Source organism: Kogia breviceps, chromosome 6, assembly GCF_026419965.1.
Source record: "Kogia breviceps isolate mKogBre1 chromosome 6, mKogBre1 haplotype 1, whole genome shotgun sequence".
NCBI classification, from domain to species: domain Eukaryota; kingdom Metazoa; phylum Chordata; class Mammalia; order Artiodactyla; family Physeteridae; genus Kogia; species Kogia breviceps.
This window is the reverse complement of record NC_081315.1, coordinates 74,956,466-74,973,840: the sequence shown is the minus strand read 5'-3', so window position 1 is coordinate 74,973,840 and position 17,375 is coordinate 74,956,466. Positions and strand designations below refer to the sequence as shown.

The 17,375-nt window shown below is 39.6% G+C and overlaps 1 protein-coding gene across 1 annotated transcript in view; it reads right to left on the bottom strand.

Moving 5' to 3' along the window:
• Nucleotides 1–4,538: 4,538 nt before the first annotated feature.
• SPATA18 (spermatogenesis associated 18) overlaps nucleotides 4,539–17,375 on the bottom strand; it is a 37,926-nt gene continuing 25,089 nt past the window's right edge. Inside the window, exons 7-13 of the mRNA XM_059065795.2 lie at nucleotides 17,026–17,308; nucleotides 15,326–15,484; nucleotides 14,300–14,475; nucleotides 11,950–12,073; nucleotides 10,032–10,115; nucleotides 7,376–7,421; nucleotides 4,539–7,065 (exon numbers count right to left, since the gene is read on the bottom strand). Of these exons, the coding sequence (XP_058921778.1) occupies nucleotides 7,058–7,065; nucleotides 7,376–7,421; nucleotides 10,032–10,115; nucleotides 11,950–12,073; nucleotides 14,300–14,475; nucleotides 15,326–15,484; nucleotides 17,026–17,308 (880 nt within the window). The 3' untranslated portion in view covers nucleotides 4,539–7,057. The remainder of the gene's footprint in view (nucleotides 7,066–7,375; nucleotides 7,422–10,031; nucleotides 10,116–11,949; nucleotides 12,074–14,299; nucleotides 14,476–15,325; nucleotides 15,485–17,025; nucleotides 17,309–17,375) is intronic.

Here is a 17,375-nt window from a genome sequence, read left to right as displayed (position 1 = left end):
ATTAACATTCCGTAGAATCAGGGAGAAGAGGGTGGAGCTCAACATCAGAAAACCTGGGTTGAACTTTTGCTCCAATATTTACGTGCTTCGTGACCTGGGTCAGGTTACTTAATAACTTAGCCTTAGCTTCTCCATCTGTAAAACGGGTTTAATAATGCTTAGAACAACATCTGGCACATAAAAAATGTTGGATTAAGTACTAGTTATTTGTATTCTGCAAAGGCTATTCTGAGAAATATCTTAAGTTTTCTGTCAAATTATCAATATGAAGTGTATGTATTAAATTATGCCACCACTCTTCTTAACATCAGAAGAAATTTATTTTTCCAATGAAAGAAAACCTGAAAATTTTTCTTTTATTTTTCCTCCCTCCACCCCCAACCCTTTTTATTTTCAGTTAGGCAATTTCAAATCAAACCAAGAAAGGTCAGAAATCAGTCACATCACATCCAGGCCAGTGATATGCAGCAGAGTTGTCATAAACAACACGATAGAATGGATACAAACGGGTCTTAGATAAAGATAACCATTATCTTAGTCTGTTCGGGCTGCCATAACAAAAATAGCATAGAGTGGGAGCTTACTCAACATTTATTTCTCACAGTTCTGGAGGCCGGGTTGTTGAAAATCAAGGTGTCAGCAGCTTCAATGTCTGGTGAGAACCCACTTTGGGGTTCATAGATGGTCATCTTCTTGCGGTGTCCTTACATGGCAGAAGGGATGAGGGAGCTTGAGGGGGTCTCTTTTATAAAGGCACTAATCACATTCATGAAGGCTCCACCCTCATGACCTAATCACCTCCCAAAGCCCCCATCTCCAAACACCATCACTTTGGGGTTTAGGTTTCAACATATGGATTTTGGGGGGACACAAATATCCAGTCTAAAGCAATCATTTTTTTTTAACATCTTTATTTGAGTATAACTGTTTTACAATAGTGTGTTAGTTTCTGCTGTATAACAAAGTGAATCAGTTATACATATACATATGTTTCCATATCTCTTCCCTCTTGCATCACCCTCCCTCCCACCCTCCCTATCCCACCCCTCTAGGTGGTCACAAAGCACAGAGGTGATCTCCCTGTGCTATGTGGCTGCTTCCCACTAGCTATCTAATTTACATTTGGTAGTGTATATATGTCCCTGCCACTCTCTCACTTCATCACAGCCCACCCTTCCCCCTCACCATATCCTCAAGACCATGTAAAGCAACCATTTCTAAGATGAAGCTGCCTTCTGGAAACACAGAATTCTCACTGCCTAGTAAAACTCTACTGGTGCCAAACACAAGAATGTAATAGGTGTAACTTGGTTTTCATGCCCTTGACCATCCCATCCAAAGGGTAAAATTCCATTATATATCCTGCCAACACTAATCACATGCTAAAGGCCCTAAGAGCCCTTCATCTCCCCCTCCATCCATATGACTTCCTGAAAAGACTCCAAAACCTCCTAACACCATGACTGGAACATCATTTAACAAGCATCAAGGGACTTCCCTGGTGGCACAGTGGTTAAGAATCCGCTTGCCAACTCTGGGGACATGGGTTCAGTCCCTAGTCTGGGGAGATCCCACGTGCCATGGAGCAACTAAGCACAACTACTGAAGCCCACACACTTAGAGCCCATACTCGGCAACCAGGGAAGCCACCGCAATGAGAAGCCTGTGCACCGCAAAGAAGAGTAGCCTCCACTCACTGCAACTAGAGAAAGTCCGCGCGCAGCAACGGAGACCCAATGCAGCCAAAAATAAATAATTTTTTTTTTAAAAGCATAGACAAATCCTTCCTAAATGAATCAATGATGAACGAACGAATAACTTTCCATTCTCACTTCAATTTTGTGACCCACAGAGCTAGGCCAATCCTAAAGTCTGTTATTCTGAAGACACAGCTCTGAAATTTGTTCCCTGGTCTAAGAAGATAGAAGCAAGTAGGAGGGGTGTATAATGCCACATCCCCAGCATCCCAACATCAGAAATCAATTGCGAAAGGGTCCGATTCATCAAATGGCGCTCAAGAGCTTCTGACAATTATCCGATTACTACCTTTTCCAAAATATATTTCACATCACATTTCAGGACATTATTTTGATTGTATCCTAAAATTATGGCTTAAACTATATTGAAATAAAGCTATAACATGCCCATTTATCATATTTTTTGTTGCTCACCCAATAGCAAATAGAGTTAGCTGTCTGGCGTTTTTGTTTGTTTGTTGTTGTTTTTACATCTCTATTGGAGTATAATTGCTTTACAATGGTGTGTTAGTTTCTGCTTTATAACAAAGTGAATCAGCTATACATATACACATATCCCTATATCCCCTCCCTCTTGCATCTGTCTCCCTCCCACCCTCCCTATCCCACCCCTCTAGATGGACACAAAACACCGAGCTGATCTCCCTGTGCTATGTGGCTGCTTCCCACTAGCTATCTATTTTACATTTGGTAGTGTATCTATCTCCATGCCACTCTCTATCTTCATCCCAGCTTACCCTTCCCACTCCCTGTGTCCTCAAGTCCATTCTCTACGTCTGCATCTTTATTCCTGTCCTGCCCCTAGGTTCTTCAGAACCTTTTTTTTTAGATTCCATATATATGTGTTAGCATACGGTATTTGTTTTTCTCTTTCTGACTTACTTCACTCTGTGTGACAGTCTCTAGGTACATCCACCTCACTACGAGTAACTCAATTTCATTTCTTTTTATGGCTGAGTAATATTCCATTGTATATATGTGCCACATCTTCTTTATCCATTCACCTGTCAATGGACATGGACACTTAGGTTGCTTCCATGTCCCGGCTATTGTAAATAGTGCTGCAATGAACATTGTGGTACATGACTCTTTTTGAATTATGGTTTTCTCAGGGTATATGCCCAGTAGTGGGATTGCTGAGTCGTTTGGTCCTTCTATTTTTAGTTTTTTAAGGAACCTCAATACTGTTCTCCATAGTGGCTGTATCCATTTACATTCCCACCAACAGTGCAAGACGGTTCCCTTTTCTCCACACCCTCTCCAGAATTTATTGTTTGTAGATTTTTTTTTTGATGATGGCCATTCTGACTGGTGTGAGGTGATATCTAATTGTAGTTTTGATTTGCATTTCTCTAATGATTAGTGATGTTGAGCATCCTTTCATGTGTTTGTTGGCTGCCTGGTTTTGATACACTAATTGCCAGTGATACAATGGAAAATATGATGTTCATTCTGGCACCCAAGGGCTTTAAGCGTGAAATTATCACATCACATTGCATTTGAAAGAAAATTAGTTCCTGCTTCATTTTCGATGCCCCTATTCACTCAATGTATTAAGGCCAACAGCCTTCACCGTTTTGGTATTTAAATGGCATATGTTGAATGTCACTTACCCGTATGGTTCCTGGGCTCACATTTCAATGACCTAATGCAGTTTGGAATAGTAGCTTCTTAAAATCTCCGTAACACATTACCCTTAACTATAGGTAAGATATTATTCAAAGTCATACTACTAAGAAGTCTTCCATTCACCCCAAACTTTATAGAACACTATTGGCAGCAATCTGCCTTGTGAAGGATTTGTAGGTGCCTAAAAGTGAATTATAATGCTCTGCAACTTGCCATTTCTTAGGAATATGGCAGGTGGAGGACACAGCTGCGGTAATTGGAAGTAGTAGATGGATCTCTGGGCCCCTCTCCCCACACTCATTTTATGGTTGGTGATGATCCTAGGATTATAGTTTCAGTAGATACTTGTAAAAAGACTGAGTAATCCACCTGTGGATGACATAACTGAGTTACATTCTTTTGTGAAGTTCACCATATTTCTCCCACTGTCTTGCATAACGTTCTTATATATAGGTATGTGCCCCCCAAATTAATTCTTCAATTGATATGTGGCACTCTCTCTTTTAAATTTGCTCTACTGGCTGTATTTTTTTTTTCTTTCTTCCATCATATATGCTCTCTATGACAGAAAACACACAAAGGAATGCAACTGGACAGGACATTAAGCTCCAGAAGAGCCTGAACCTTGTCCATCACTACATCCCTAGCAGTACATGCTGTATCTAGCACACAAGAGGTGCTCACTGAACTTGTGAATGTGTGAAGGAATGAATGAATGAACAAACCAATAAACAAAAGAACTGATGCTATAGGCCATGGAGGAAAAAAAGAAAACAGGAGAGAATATTATTCTGAAATAAAAAGGCTTGGAAGAAGACCACATGGTGTATTGGATGAACAGGTTCCTAACCTATTTTACACTGAAGACGCCTGGATTTCTCATGGGGAGAAACTGAAATAATGTACATGAAAACAGTATAGAACTACTCATGAAGACAATGAATTGTGAATAAAATAAGTTGAAGCTGATAATTAAGCTGCAGCATGGAATCACAGCGTCATGGAGTCAACCCCAGAGCAGAGGCGCCATTGATATTTATTGAGGGAATTTGTGGCCCTGGTTCAGACCTCAGAAAATGTAGATGGGTGAAGGGAATCTGCAAGGAAAGCAGTTCATTGCAAAGAACCTACAAGTACAGAAGCACTTTTTTTCTGAATTTTATTATTAGATGTTAAACTGATAATACAAAAACTAACATTTATCCAGGTTACAAAGAAAGAGTTTATCATTTTTCAAAGTCACCAAGGTTAAGGTGCACACCCTGACGAAATGAGTAGAGGTCAGCCTCCCTTGGTTTTGTGGATCCTTTCCAAAAATTTGTCTAGACTAACTGCCATGTCCTGTGCAATTACGGATCAAATCAGAGACTTGAGAAATGGCAAGTGGCCAGACAGGGTACAAAGCAAATAAACTGACTACATGTGACCTTTTTCCCAATCAGATGCATTCCCATATTTCACTCCTAAAAAATTCTTATATGTAGGCATTCTCATTATTTAGTGAGATTTTAGAAAAAACATTTTAACATATAACACATATAACACATTCTATGGTTTTAATATACACCAGCTTCTCCAGGAATGCATTTACTATGTAAAGTAAGGCACAGCTGTAAGTTTTTGTTCAAAACTTTACCAAGAGTTTTTCGCCATTTCAGAAAACCCATGACATTAGTGTTTATGATATTGCCAGTACAACACACATTGATCTGCATTTGTAGCTAGTAATTCTACATAAAGGCATAAGTGTCTGATGACTTTATCTTCTGGGATAGTCATACCCAAGCTTTTTTGTTGAAATACATTCTATTTTATTAAAAACTGCTTTCCTTTTTTCTGATTTATATTACAGTTCAAGTACTATATTTGTTGTTAAAAGTATATATGCCTATAAGTCATATTAACTTTGACCATCATTTCAGAATAGCCAAAATAAAATATTTGTTATGAAAGAGGGCGTGAGTCTGGGAGGGCTGAGAGAACCACTGATATCCACCTTCCTCGCTATGCAGTGAAACTGAGGCTCAGATTGATGCAGTAACTTGCTTAAGGCCACTAGGCAAGCTGATGACCAAGTCAGAACTGGAGTTACCTGGGCACTGAGTTCTTCCAGCACGCGGCCCTGCCTCAAAGTGATGACTACATAAATGCAGAGGGAGAACAATTAAGTTCACGCTTCAGAAGGAGTTGGTGACCATTTGACCCAAAGGGTGGAGACTGGGGAGGTCTCTCCCCGTCCCTGTGTCCCAGCACAAGAGGCAAGATGCTTTAGAGAAGATTTTTTTGGTTTTTTTGGGGGGGTTTGTTTGTTTGTTTTCACCTAGAAAGTCTCAGGTGCTGGTCCTGGTGCTGAGCTTACACAAACTTAGCTGTGATTATTTCAGCACTTCTCTCTAACAGGTACACAGCACAAGCTGTCATTTGCAAAGCTTGTGTTTAAAACCAGCATTAAAGTGAAAAGAATTTTTTAAAAAACAAAAACAGAAAGAACATTATTCACCTTGAGAAAGCAACATTCCATTATAATCTTGAATGTGAACTTTTTCAACAGTACTTTACAGTGAAGAAATCAAGGGATAGACATTCAATTTAAAATCCATAAATGGTACCCTTTGCTTTTAGCCTTGAGTTTAAGTGTTTTTCGTCAGATGGAGTTCTTATGCGGTCTGAGTTTGTAAACAACCAGGTGGAATAGGTAAAGGGTGTGTCCTGGGAAGCTTTTATATTTCACACTTACATTAAAACTTCCCTGGGCTTCCCTGGTGGCGTAGTGATTGAGAGTCCGCCTGCCCATGCAGGGGACACGGGTTTATGCCCCGGTTCGGGAAGATCCCACATGCCGCGGAGTGGCTGGACCCGTGAGCCATGGCCGCTGAGCCTGTGCGTCCGGAGCCTGTGCTCCGCAAAAAACTGCCCAAAATATTCCCAGGAGATAAACACAAGGTAATTAAAATTTATCTCCAAACTGGCTTCTATCCAAATCACAGCTCTGCATTTATGAAGCAAGAGAATTCTCTCAAGTAAGTAGCTTCAATAAACAGTGCTCAACTTAGCCACACTGGGCACTTCACAGTAAGAAAAGAGAAGCAAGCCAATGAACTATATTCTCCTAAATCATCACCACCTACATTTATTTAGTTTAGCCTGAAGTCACTGCTATGCTATAAGTTCTCCAACCTGAGACTAGGGCTGTCTTCCAAACCCCCAAAGAAAATGAAAACACCCCAGATTGTTTTCCATTTAAAGCTAAAACCAGCAATTATAATATTTATGATCAGTTTATAAACTGAAATGACTCCTCTTGTCTTTTGAACTCAGCACGGTAAAGATTTTCCACTTTAGTTCTTGTAGTTGCTATAAAAGAGCCCCATATTTCAGGATGAGAATCCTGTATAATGGACTTTGCTTCGAATGAATATGATCCTAAATACCTAGGCAATTTTTTTTTATCAAATTAATAGAATCTGTATCTATAAAATAAAATCAAATGCAATATATCTGAAGTTACAAATGCACTAAGCCAAAACATTTAACTCTCTGTTTGAAGTGATACACAGAATTGACTTTTCACATTATCTTAAGTGAGGTCTGAGGCAGACAGCAGGCAGGTGGAGGTACTGGGTAAGTTGGCCGTTTCCCACGTTCTGGGCAGAGGAACATGGCTGGTGGTTTTAAAACCCTAGGGAGAAAAGCAAACAGTTCATTATTACGGTCCATTTCTTAGACTTTCTTTTGGGAAGACCTAAAAGAAAGGTGGGTGGTTAATCTAAGTTTACATCAATCAAATCTCTCCATGAGAGCCTCTTCCTGTGTCACCAACGGGGCACCTGCTGTGGTACCCTTGCGAGAAGGCCCAGAAATAAAAGGTGTGAAGTGGAGGTGAGAAATGTTCTCCAAGGAGCAAATCATTCATTTTGCCGCACGATGCTGAGTTCTAAAAGCAACAATAAAAAGCAGAAACTTTGTTCCATCTAGACCATCCGACTTACTTGGTAATCCACACCTTATCGGAGAAGGACTCCGGCTTCGAGATATCTGGAAAATATAAAAGTGTAGTGTGAATTACACAGTAGATGGAGCTCAAAGAAAGAATCCTTTTGATGTTTTTTTTCCTAAAACCAGCTAAAGAGTTTATCTGAAGCTGTTTAGAACTATGATGGTTTCCCCCTGAGGTTGAGTGCTGTGATACCTTTTATACTTCCTGAAGTAAATGGACACCCCACTTAGCTTAAATTATATTATTAACTAAAAGCTGAGCTCAGTGGCCTAGTTTTTTGTTGGTTTTTGATGCTGTGGTTGTTTTTAGTGGTTGCTAAACACTTTGAGACTGGATGCTCACTGGCCATACTGAAGTCTATGCTTTCCAGAAAATACTTATTATTATTATTAATTAAAGCTAAAATGATCCAATATTCTCTGGTACATCATTTATATGAATTATGTCATGTGTCCAAAATGCTGTCCTATTAAAGAGGGTCACTGGGAAGCCAGAGAAGAGCCATTTTTCAAATCTCACCTTTGCTTTCACTGAGGAAAAGCTACCCCCATACCTACAAGCCTGAGATGGCGCGGAAATAACTGACCACAAGCATCATTCTTGCTGTGAGCTTTCAGGCACTTTAGATAAATAGACATTAACAAAGATGGAAGCTGTTCCAGATATGAGGTCTCAAACAAGTCAACCAGATTAACCAAAAATGTTTGTACCGGGCTTGTCGTAAAGAGATGATGCTGGAAAGGGACAGGATTTTGGCAGCAGTTTCACCTTTGAGAATCTACTTTAGTCTATTAAAAATTTAAATTTGCTCTCTCTGGGTACAAAGTAGGTAAAAGGGAGGATGGCTTCAAACATATACAGGTACTTTATTACAGAGGGACATTGCTCATTGCTAAGCCTTCCAATGAGGGTCCAGAGTTAAAATTTGCCATGGCTGTAAGTGCAACAGGTGTCTAATATTGCTCTTTCTCCTGATAGATCACTTCCTCTTACAATGAGAATTGTGATTCTTCCAGTATAAAACTCATAATATGTCTTTTTAATTTATCAGCCCGTTAAATGTACTCTCCTTTTGCTTTTTCCTACTGTGAATACCTATTTGGCAATAAGGATAATTAGTTATATTAAAATCAGCAAGAGCTAAAGAACTGTGTCTGACACATGGCTTTCCATTCTCAGGCCATTTCTTTCATGTGGATAGTCGTCCCCAGTTTCCCAGCCCACAAAAATTCTGCCAGATCACATAACAACTCCACCGTCCAGAGGGAATCTCTACCTCCTCTGACAGCTGTAACATTCAGTTACTTTGTTGAAATCATACTGATCTTCCTATATTGAAACCCACTTAGGGAAGAAACCATGTTTTAGTCATTTCTGTATCGCCCACACACACATACACACTAGCATCCATCTGATAACGGAAAAACTGTTTGATAAGAACGTTATCAGGGCTTCCCTGGCAGCACAGTGGTTAAGAATCTGCCTGCCAATGCAGGGGACACGGGTTCGATCCCTGGTCCAGGAAAATCCCACATGCTGCAGAGCAACTAAGCCCGTGTGCTACAACTACTGAGCCTGCACTCTAGAGCCCATGAGCCACAACTACTGAGCCCGTGTGCTAAAACTACTGAAGCCTGCCTGCCTAGAGCCCGTGCTCCACAACAAGGGAAGCCACCGCAATGAGAAGCCTGTGCACTGCAATGAAGAGCAGCCCCTGCTCGTCACAACTAGAGAAAGCCCGCATGCAGCAACGAAGACCCAATGCAGCCCAAAATAAATAAATAAATAATTTTTTTTTTTAAAGAGAATGTTATGAAACATAATGTTTTGTTGAGAGGGGTTTAGAAGTTTAGGGCTAGAGTTGCATCGCTAGAGATATTTTCAGAGAAGTTGCCTTCTCTACCACTATCCCTAAAACAAGTTTGAACAAATATTTAAAGAATTTTTATTTGAAGGAACAGCAAATTGTTAGCCTATCTGGTATATTAACATGTCTTGGTCTAGATCTGTATTCAAAAGGCATTGACTAAATATTATGTGTTGAATGAATGAACAGTGGTGAATCATAATAATGTTAGTTTTTAGGGATATTATCTCCACAGTTTTCAGAGATGTTTTTGCTGTTATTTTTTTCTTTGATAGATGTGTTAGTAATCCTAAGAATGAATACACAGAGACTAATCTTAATTCTTCCTACTTTGAAGTTTGGAGGAAAATTAAGACCTGCAATGCCCTTTATACAGTATTAAAATCCAGACCATTTGAGCAATTTCTCCAAACTCATACAAGAAGTTCTAGAGATACCAGAGACTGATGTGTGCAGAGATCAGTTGACCAAAATGTCCTATTCTCTGTTCAGGAGACTCATAGCTAATAGCCCATTTTCATTTAAAGATAAAAATAAAACACAAAATAACTAAAGTCTATTATTCTTTCAACTAATGAAGAAAAAACCTACCTCTACTTCCTTCTTTCGAGAATGATAAATTCCTTAGCCAAGGTAGTATAAAAATCAATCTGGGGTGATTGTAGTAGGTTCTCTTTCTACCTACAAACTTATCATCCCCTCTTTTATAGGTGACTGTGGACAAAAAAAAAACGCCAACCATAAGATGATTTTGTGTAAAAATGATTAGACAGATACATACTGTGCTTAAACTAATACGGCTACGAGGGCAGATGGGACTTAAACTCCTGCTTCGACATCGACTTAGAGATCGCACTGAATTCCACTAGAAAAAGAGAAAGAGAAAAATAGTCAATAGTTTGTGAAAGCCCAGGTGGCTTAAAACAATACTCATATTCCATAGAACGAACAAGAGGTTTTTCTGATATGATTACACTTGTCCATCACTGGTCGTCAGTATAAGTACACTCATTTGCTATAGCTGCCCAATATTTGACAATAGCTCTAGGGTACTTATCAAATAAAATCCCATTACAATGAACTTTGGGATATTCAAATTCATGATGCTAGTGGAACTTTGTTTTGATGAGTAAACTGTTAGAAATTACATTCAAGTTTGCAAGTGTTGGAGAACGTAAGCTCCATCTGGTTAGGAATTTGTGTTTGTTTTGTTCATTGCTGAATCCCCAGCACCTAAACACAGAGCTTGGGTCGTAAATAACTATTGAATAAAATGAATTAATGAACAAGTGAGTGAGTGAATCACTACTGTGGCCCACCTACTGTCCAACTAAGTTAATGAACAAAAAGAAAATTTTATTTCCTATAATGAGACTTTACGAGTCAAAGTCTTCTCATCAATCCCGTCATTCAACCCTTTCCCAAGTTCTTGCTTTTAGGGTATTTTCTTTGTTTTAGGAGTTTAAGCTTGGGTAAACATTGGTGACATACTTGAGGGGAGAGAAGAATGAAGTTAAAAGGCAATTGCTATTTGATGGAGAACGTAGGAATAGTGGCTATTTCCTCTCCCTCCCTTCCAAATTGCACTGCAGACAGTTTACAACAAGAGTTTCTTAACAGAGGGTAATTGTTGTAAGGGCAAGGAGCACGTTTTATGAGCTCATTCATTGTAGAGCACGTGCGATTGCCAAGTCAACGCAACCCAGTTTCTATGGGCTCAACTCTTACAGCACAGAATATTTTCACTGAGATACTTTACATTGAGATATCTCATTTTCGTTGAGATACTTAAACATTGGGATGTTTAAGTTTAAGTCCTTAAGTTCTTTTAAATACACTACTCCGCTTCTCCACTTCATGTGTGAAAAGCTGCCATGAAGCACTTCCCCTATCTTCCAGGTCAAAGAGAACAGGAACTAAGACCACCCAGATGGTGGCTTTGCTCTGGACCTGGGAGCTCCTCTCCTGAATTCACTTAACTTCTAAGAACGGCAGGGTAAAACTCCATAATGAGAACAATACAGAATATCCAAGCACCCGTAGCAACCAGTTCCAACATCCTCTCCCCACCTTAACACACACGCTTACACACTTGCACACCTAAGACTCCATTCTGAAGGCTGTGCAATTATTTAACATGTTCAAAACATTCTACAGCCAATGTATATAGGAAGCAACCCTCCAAAACTGATTGGCTCTTCTCTCCCCACCTCCTCTGCCCTCTTTTTCTCCGTCCCTCCCCTCCCTACACATCATACCAAGGAGAGAAAAACAGGACACATTCATTGTATCTCAAAATACAGAACTAACAGTAAAAATTGGGCCAATTGTTTTCTGATAGTTAATCGATCACTGTTAAATGCTTAGAATTGCAGAGGGCCTCTAAAAGTTGAGCTCAGGGAGCTTTGCCCTTATAATAGCATAATATTTCTAAGACAGAGGAGGCAAATAGGACCAGTCCTATCTTGTAAATAAAGCAATAAACAAAGAAATGTCTGCCAGGAAATGATGAAGACTCATGGAAGAATCAAAGAAAAGAATCTGTCCTTTCCCAGCCAGTCCCTTTCCTCTCCTTTGTATGAAATCTTATCAAATAACCCTTTATGAACTTATTTTATAGAATCTCTGGGTTTATAAATGTTTTCGAACTTGTGAATCAAACACTTGGGATGAATTGTCACTATGCAAGGCCACCGTACAAAAGCCCCTCTCCTGGTGACAGCTTCTCCCTTCATAATGACACAGTCATTCTCCATGAGAGCAGGCCACACATGATAGAAGACCAAGGGAGCCGTGAAATCGGAGTCATAGCTTCGACGGTACCTATTTTAAACACCCGAAAGAACAAGAAAGAGTAGGTAAGCAGTTATGTAACCTAACTGGGAGGGAAGGGGACATCAGTGTAAATTTTCATCTTTTATTCCGCTCACATTTAGATAAATATGGATCCTGATTCTATTATTAAAGAGATAGTTGTGGGCTCCTAGAATAGGAACCAGTGATAACAAGGACCCGACATGGGCTCACTAAAAACAAGTCATGTCATAGAGAACAGACTGGTGGTTGCCGAGGGGGAGGGGTTGTGGGAGGGACGGACTGGGAGGTTGGGGTTAGTGGATGCAAACTAGTATATTTAGATGGATAAACAACAAGGTCTCACTGTATAGCACAGAGAAATATATTCAATATCCTATGATAAACCATAATGAAAAAGAATATTTTAAAAAGAATGTATATAGAGATATGCATATGTGTAACTGAATCACTTTGCTGTAGAGCAGAAATTAACACAGCATTGTAGAAGTGCAGTGTGTTATCACTGCACAATGGAGCAACCCCAACACAATACTGTAAATCAATTATACTTCAATTTTTTTAAACTGACAAAAAAAAAAGTCATATCAGACTAGTCTTGCTCCTTCTCAGGATTACAAGAATTGTAATTCAGGGAAATGCTAGAGACAGAGACCATTTAGGTTCCACAGGCAACCTGTAAGATTTCTCATGCTGGGGACTTCCCTGATGGTGCAGTGGTTAAAAATCCACCTGCCAATGCAGGGAACACGGGTTCGAGCGCTGGTCCGGGAAGATCCCACATGCCGCGGAGCAACTAAGCCCGTGCGCCACAACTGCTGAGCCTGCACTCTAGAGCCCGCGAGCCACAATTACTGAGCCCGCGAGCCACAACTACTGAGCCCGTGTGCCGCAACTACTGAAGCCCGCGGGCCTAGAGCCCATGCTCCGCAACAAGAGAAGCCACCTTAATGAGAAGCCCGTGCACCGCAACGAAGAGTAGCCCCCGCTCGCCGCAACTAGAGAAAGCCCGCCCGCGCACAGCAGCGAAGACCCAACGCAGCCAAAAATAAATAAATACATAGATAGATTTATATATTTTTTTAATTTAAAAACAGAATTACCATATGATCCAGCAATTCCACTTCTTGGTATTTATCCAAAGAAAACTAAACACTAATTTGAAAAGATATATACACCCCCATGTTCATTGCTGCTTTATTTACAATAGCCAAGATGGACATCTAAGTGTTCATTGAAGGATTAATGGTTTAAAAAGTTGTGGTATCTATACAATGGGATACTATTTTGCTATTTAAAAAAAAGAGAATGAAATCTTGTCAAGTAAGACAACATGGATGGACCTCGAGGGCATTATGAAATAAGTCAGACAGAGAAAGACAAATACCACACAATCTCACTTATATGTGGAATCTAAAGCAAACAAAAAAACAAAAACCAAGCTCACAGATACAGAAAACAGATTAGTGGTTGCTGGACATGGGGGCAAAATGGGTTAGGGAGGCCAAAAGGTACAAACTTCCAGTTACAAAATAAATGTCATGCAGACGTATAATTGTTAATATAGTTAATAATACTGTATTGCAAATTTGAAAGTTGCTTAGAGAATAGATATTAAAAGTTCTTATTGGAAGAAAAAAAAGTTTTGTAACTATATATGGTTACTGATGGTGATAAACATTTCACAATATATACAAATGTAGGATCATTATGTTGTAGACGTGAAACCAATACAATCTTATATGTCAATTATACCTCAATTAAAAAAACTTTAAGCAATAAAAAGCAATACATGTCTGTATTTCTATAGCACTTTTCTTTCTTATTTTTAACATCTTTATTGGAGTACAATTGCTTTATAATGGTGTGTTAGTTTCTGCTTTATAACAAAGTGAATCATCTATATGTACACATATATCCCCATATCTCCTCCCTAGCACTTTTCTTTTAAAGAGTTCCAAACAGACTCCAGGTACTCATTAGTTCTCCCCAAGACCAATATGTTCAATGAAAATCATAACGTCACCTCTGAAGCACATTTGACTGAGAAGGAAAATGACCCCAGAAGAGGGCCCTGCCCTGTAGTACAGAGAAGTATATGGCTGGACCTGAAAATCAGGTAATGTCTGTTGATTTCCCCACCCAGAGTTCTTTTCCCTAAATTGTTCACAGAGAATACAGACAAGATCATTTATTTATAAAGAATCCCTTAGCTTCTGCTCCTATGTCTCTTACTTGCAATCATTAAAAATTTCTCCATCGGCCCCAAATGCAATATCGAGGGGTGGGTCTAAAGTCTGCATTGCAAAGGCAATGCAACATATCTCCTGGATGAAGTTACTGAGGAGGCAAAAGTCAACTTCAGGAGGGAATGAAATCTTGGGATTGATATCCATGGCTCGGATCACATCCTGAAAAACAAAAAGATGGCATCACCTTGTTACCAACCTGTGAAATACACACTGACAATCCTAAGGACGTTATGACTGCTGGGAGGGGGAAAGAGCATGTGAGTGAAAACAAGATAAACTAGAAGAGAAGTGCATGTGCTGGAAGGAGGAAGACTCATTAACAGAGAAGGAGGAAAGATGACAGAGGACAAATGACATACTAAAAGCCAAGAAAATCTCCACAAACAAAAAAAACTAAAGCAAAAAACTTAGTAGCTTTTATTTATTATTTCCTTATTTTTCTATTCTGGGCAAGTTATGTAATCACCAACACAGGACTCTGACTTGTTCATAAACTATAATAATAACAATTATAATAGCTTGCTCTTATTGAGAGTTTACTCTGTGCCAACTCTTGTGCTAAGCAAATTACCTGCTTCCTTTCATTTAATCCTCTCACAAATTCTATGAGGTCATGACCATAGTTGCTCCCATTTTAAGATTAGAAAACTAAAGCACAGAGAGGTTAAGTAAACATGCAAGGTCACACAGCTAGTAAGTGGCAGAACCAGGATGCAAATCCATAACTATCTTTCCCAAAATCATTGCTCCTAAGAACTATGGTATTCTATCTTCCAATCTTAAGAGCCTGTCTGAAGAATAGAACTAGAAAGCTCAAAATATTTTCCTCATAATATGTCTAAGAAAGAAAGAGCCAATAATGACTGGTTCTACAAAACACATTGGGGGCTCATTTCTGCTCTTCTATTACATAGATGCGACACTAAACTGGATGGATTTCTGAGTTATTAGTATTCATTATAAACAGTAGCAGCAGCAAACCAGTCCCAATAAAAGACCCAACACTTACATTAACACTGCTTTGGGAATCATATAGATCAAGATGATAAATTATATAATCCAAGACAGCATCCTCAAAGTCATTTGACCCTGCATAAGACGATGTCAGCGATTTCCTCACACGGATCTTGAAGTGTCTGAATGCCACTTTAGCTACATGGAACGCCTCCTGCACATAACAGTACAGCAAATTTATCTGGTGGGAGGAGGTAGGTAAAGAGGTCCAAAGCAAGGAATGAAGAAAGAATGCCCAACAAAAATTCAACATCATATTGGACTTCTGGTAACTAAACCCAGAGGTCAAAACTACTTTTAATCTGGGAGAAAATACATTACCTAAATTTTGGAAAGTACATAAATACGTATAAGACTATCCATATTCACTAATTACAAAACAGTTGACCACTGTTCTGGTAATCCTGATTGCAAGAAGCAGAACAATGCAGGCATTCAAGGAAATAAAATCACCTGTGGTTACATAAATACTTGAAATTTGCTGGTTGATGCTTTGATCCCACAACAATATCATATTACTGGTCAAGAAATAAGAGAAAATTATCAATCTAGTGCTCACGTCATACATAGACACATATCAAGCGTCTGACATGTTTCCTGGCATATATTAATTCAACAAATATTTATTAAATGCCTCTGATATAACAGGCATGGGGAAAACTCAGTTATGCATGAAAGATATAGCCTCTACAATTACAGAACTTTAACCAACTCAGTACATGATTCTTAATTATATAAATTATATATAAATTAAATAATCCTTAATGATATAAATTATTTTTTCTGTAAAAAGCCAGATAGTAAATATTTTAGGCTTTGCGGGTCACATAATTGTCTCTGTCATTTTTTTTTTTTTTTACAACACTTTAAAATGTAAAACCATTCTTATATGTTAGCTCTTGGGTGGTATAAAATGTAAAACCATTCTTATATGTTAGCTCTTGGGTGGTATTTCTCTTAGAATTACAGATCAGGGCCAGATATGGCCCAGGGGTCATAGTTTGCTGACTCCTGATATAAATGAATAAATATAGGATAAAGTCCGGTAGATTCTGATAATTCCGCTCTCACACCAAGATTTTGTTTTGTTTGTTAATATTTAGCTGCTCTCATTACAGACTCTTAGTATCTCCGAATGGTACCCACAGAATAAATGCATTTGCTTTGGATTTTAAGATTATATACGAGCACTTTTTAATCTTGCCATACTCAAGTAGTTAGCAGTTCTAGTGATTACTCTTAGTTAAATAAACAGAAGAGTGAACACAATCACAGTCTTTTGATTTTTCTAAGAAGGGAAGGTAACCAATCAAATGATAGCCCTTAGCAATAATATATCCATTGTGCGTACATATACCCATATTGCAATAGAAGATCCAGCGCGAATCAACTTGGTATATACCCATCTGAGATAGTCCTACATTTATGGATGCTTCAACAAATGTCTGGTCAAAATAGATATTAACATATGAATAGCTATTGAGTGTGAAAAATAATTCATCGCAAATATCTGTAATGGAAAGAAGGCAGGGAGGGAGGGAGGGAGGGAGGAGACAGATGGAAACCCACCCTCCTTCAATGACCTCAGGTCCTACCAGTCTTTCTTAAGCCGTCCTGTTCGCTTTACCCAAACACTGCCTGGCCGCAGCGCCCTTGGACCGCGGAAGTGCAGCGGCGCGCGCGAGGCTCACGTACCACTGCCGCGATGTAGATGATCCGCTGCACCATCTCGGCTTTGTCGATGCAGCGCCGCAGCAGGCACTGCGCATCCAGGCGGGCCTGGGAATAGGCGTTGCTGAACCGGGACAGCAGGGCGGCCTTGCGCGCCACGCTGGACAGTTTGGCGCGACTCGGAGACGGGCTCTTGACCTTCGCGACCGCGGGGGAGGGGCTGGTGGACCTTCTGCGGCTGCGGCTGTGACTGCGACTGCGGCCGCGGCTGCGAGGGTCAGGGCTCGGAGACCGGCTCCTGGCGGACCTGTTGGTGAGCAAGAATCAGGCAGGGAAGCGCTCTGATTCCCTTCACTCTCTTGTTCCTAGACTCG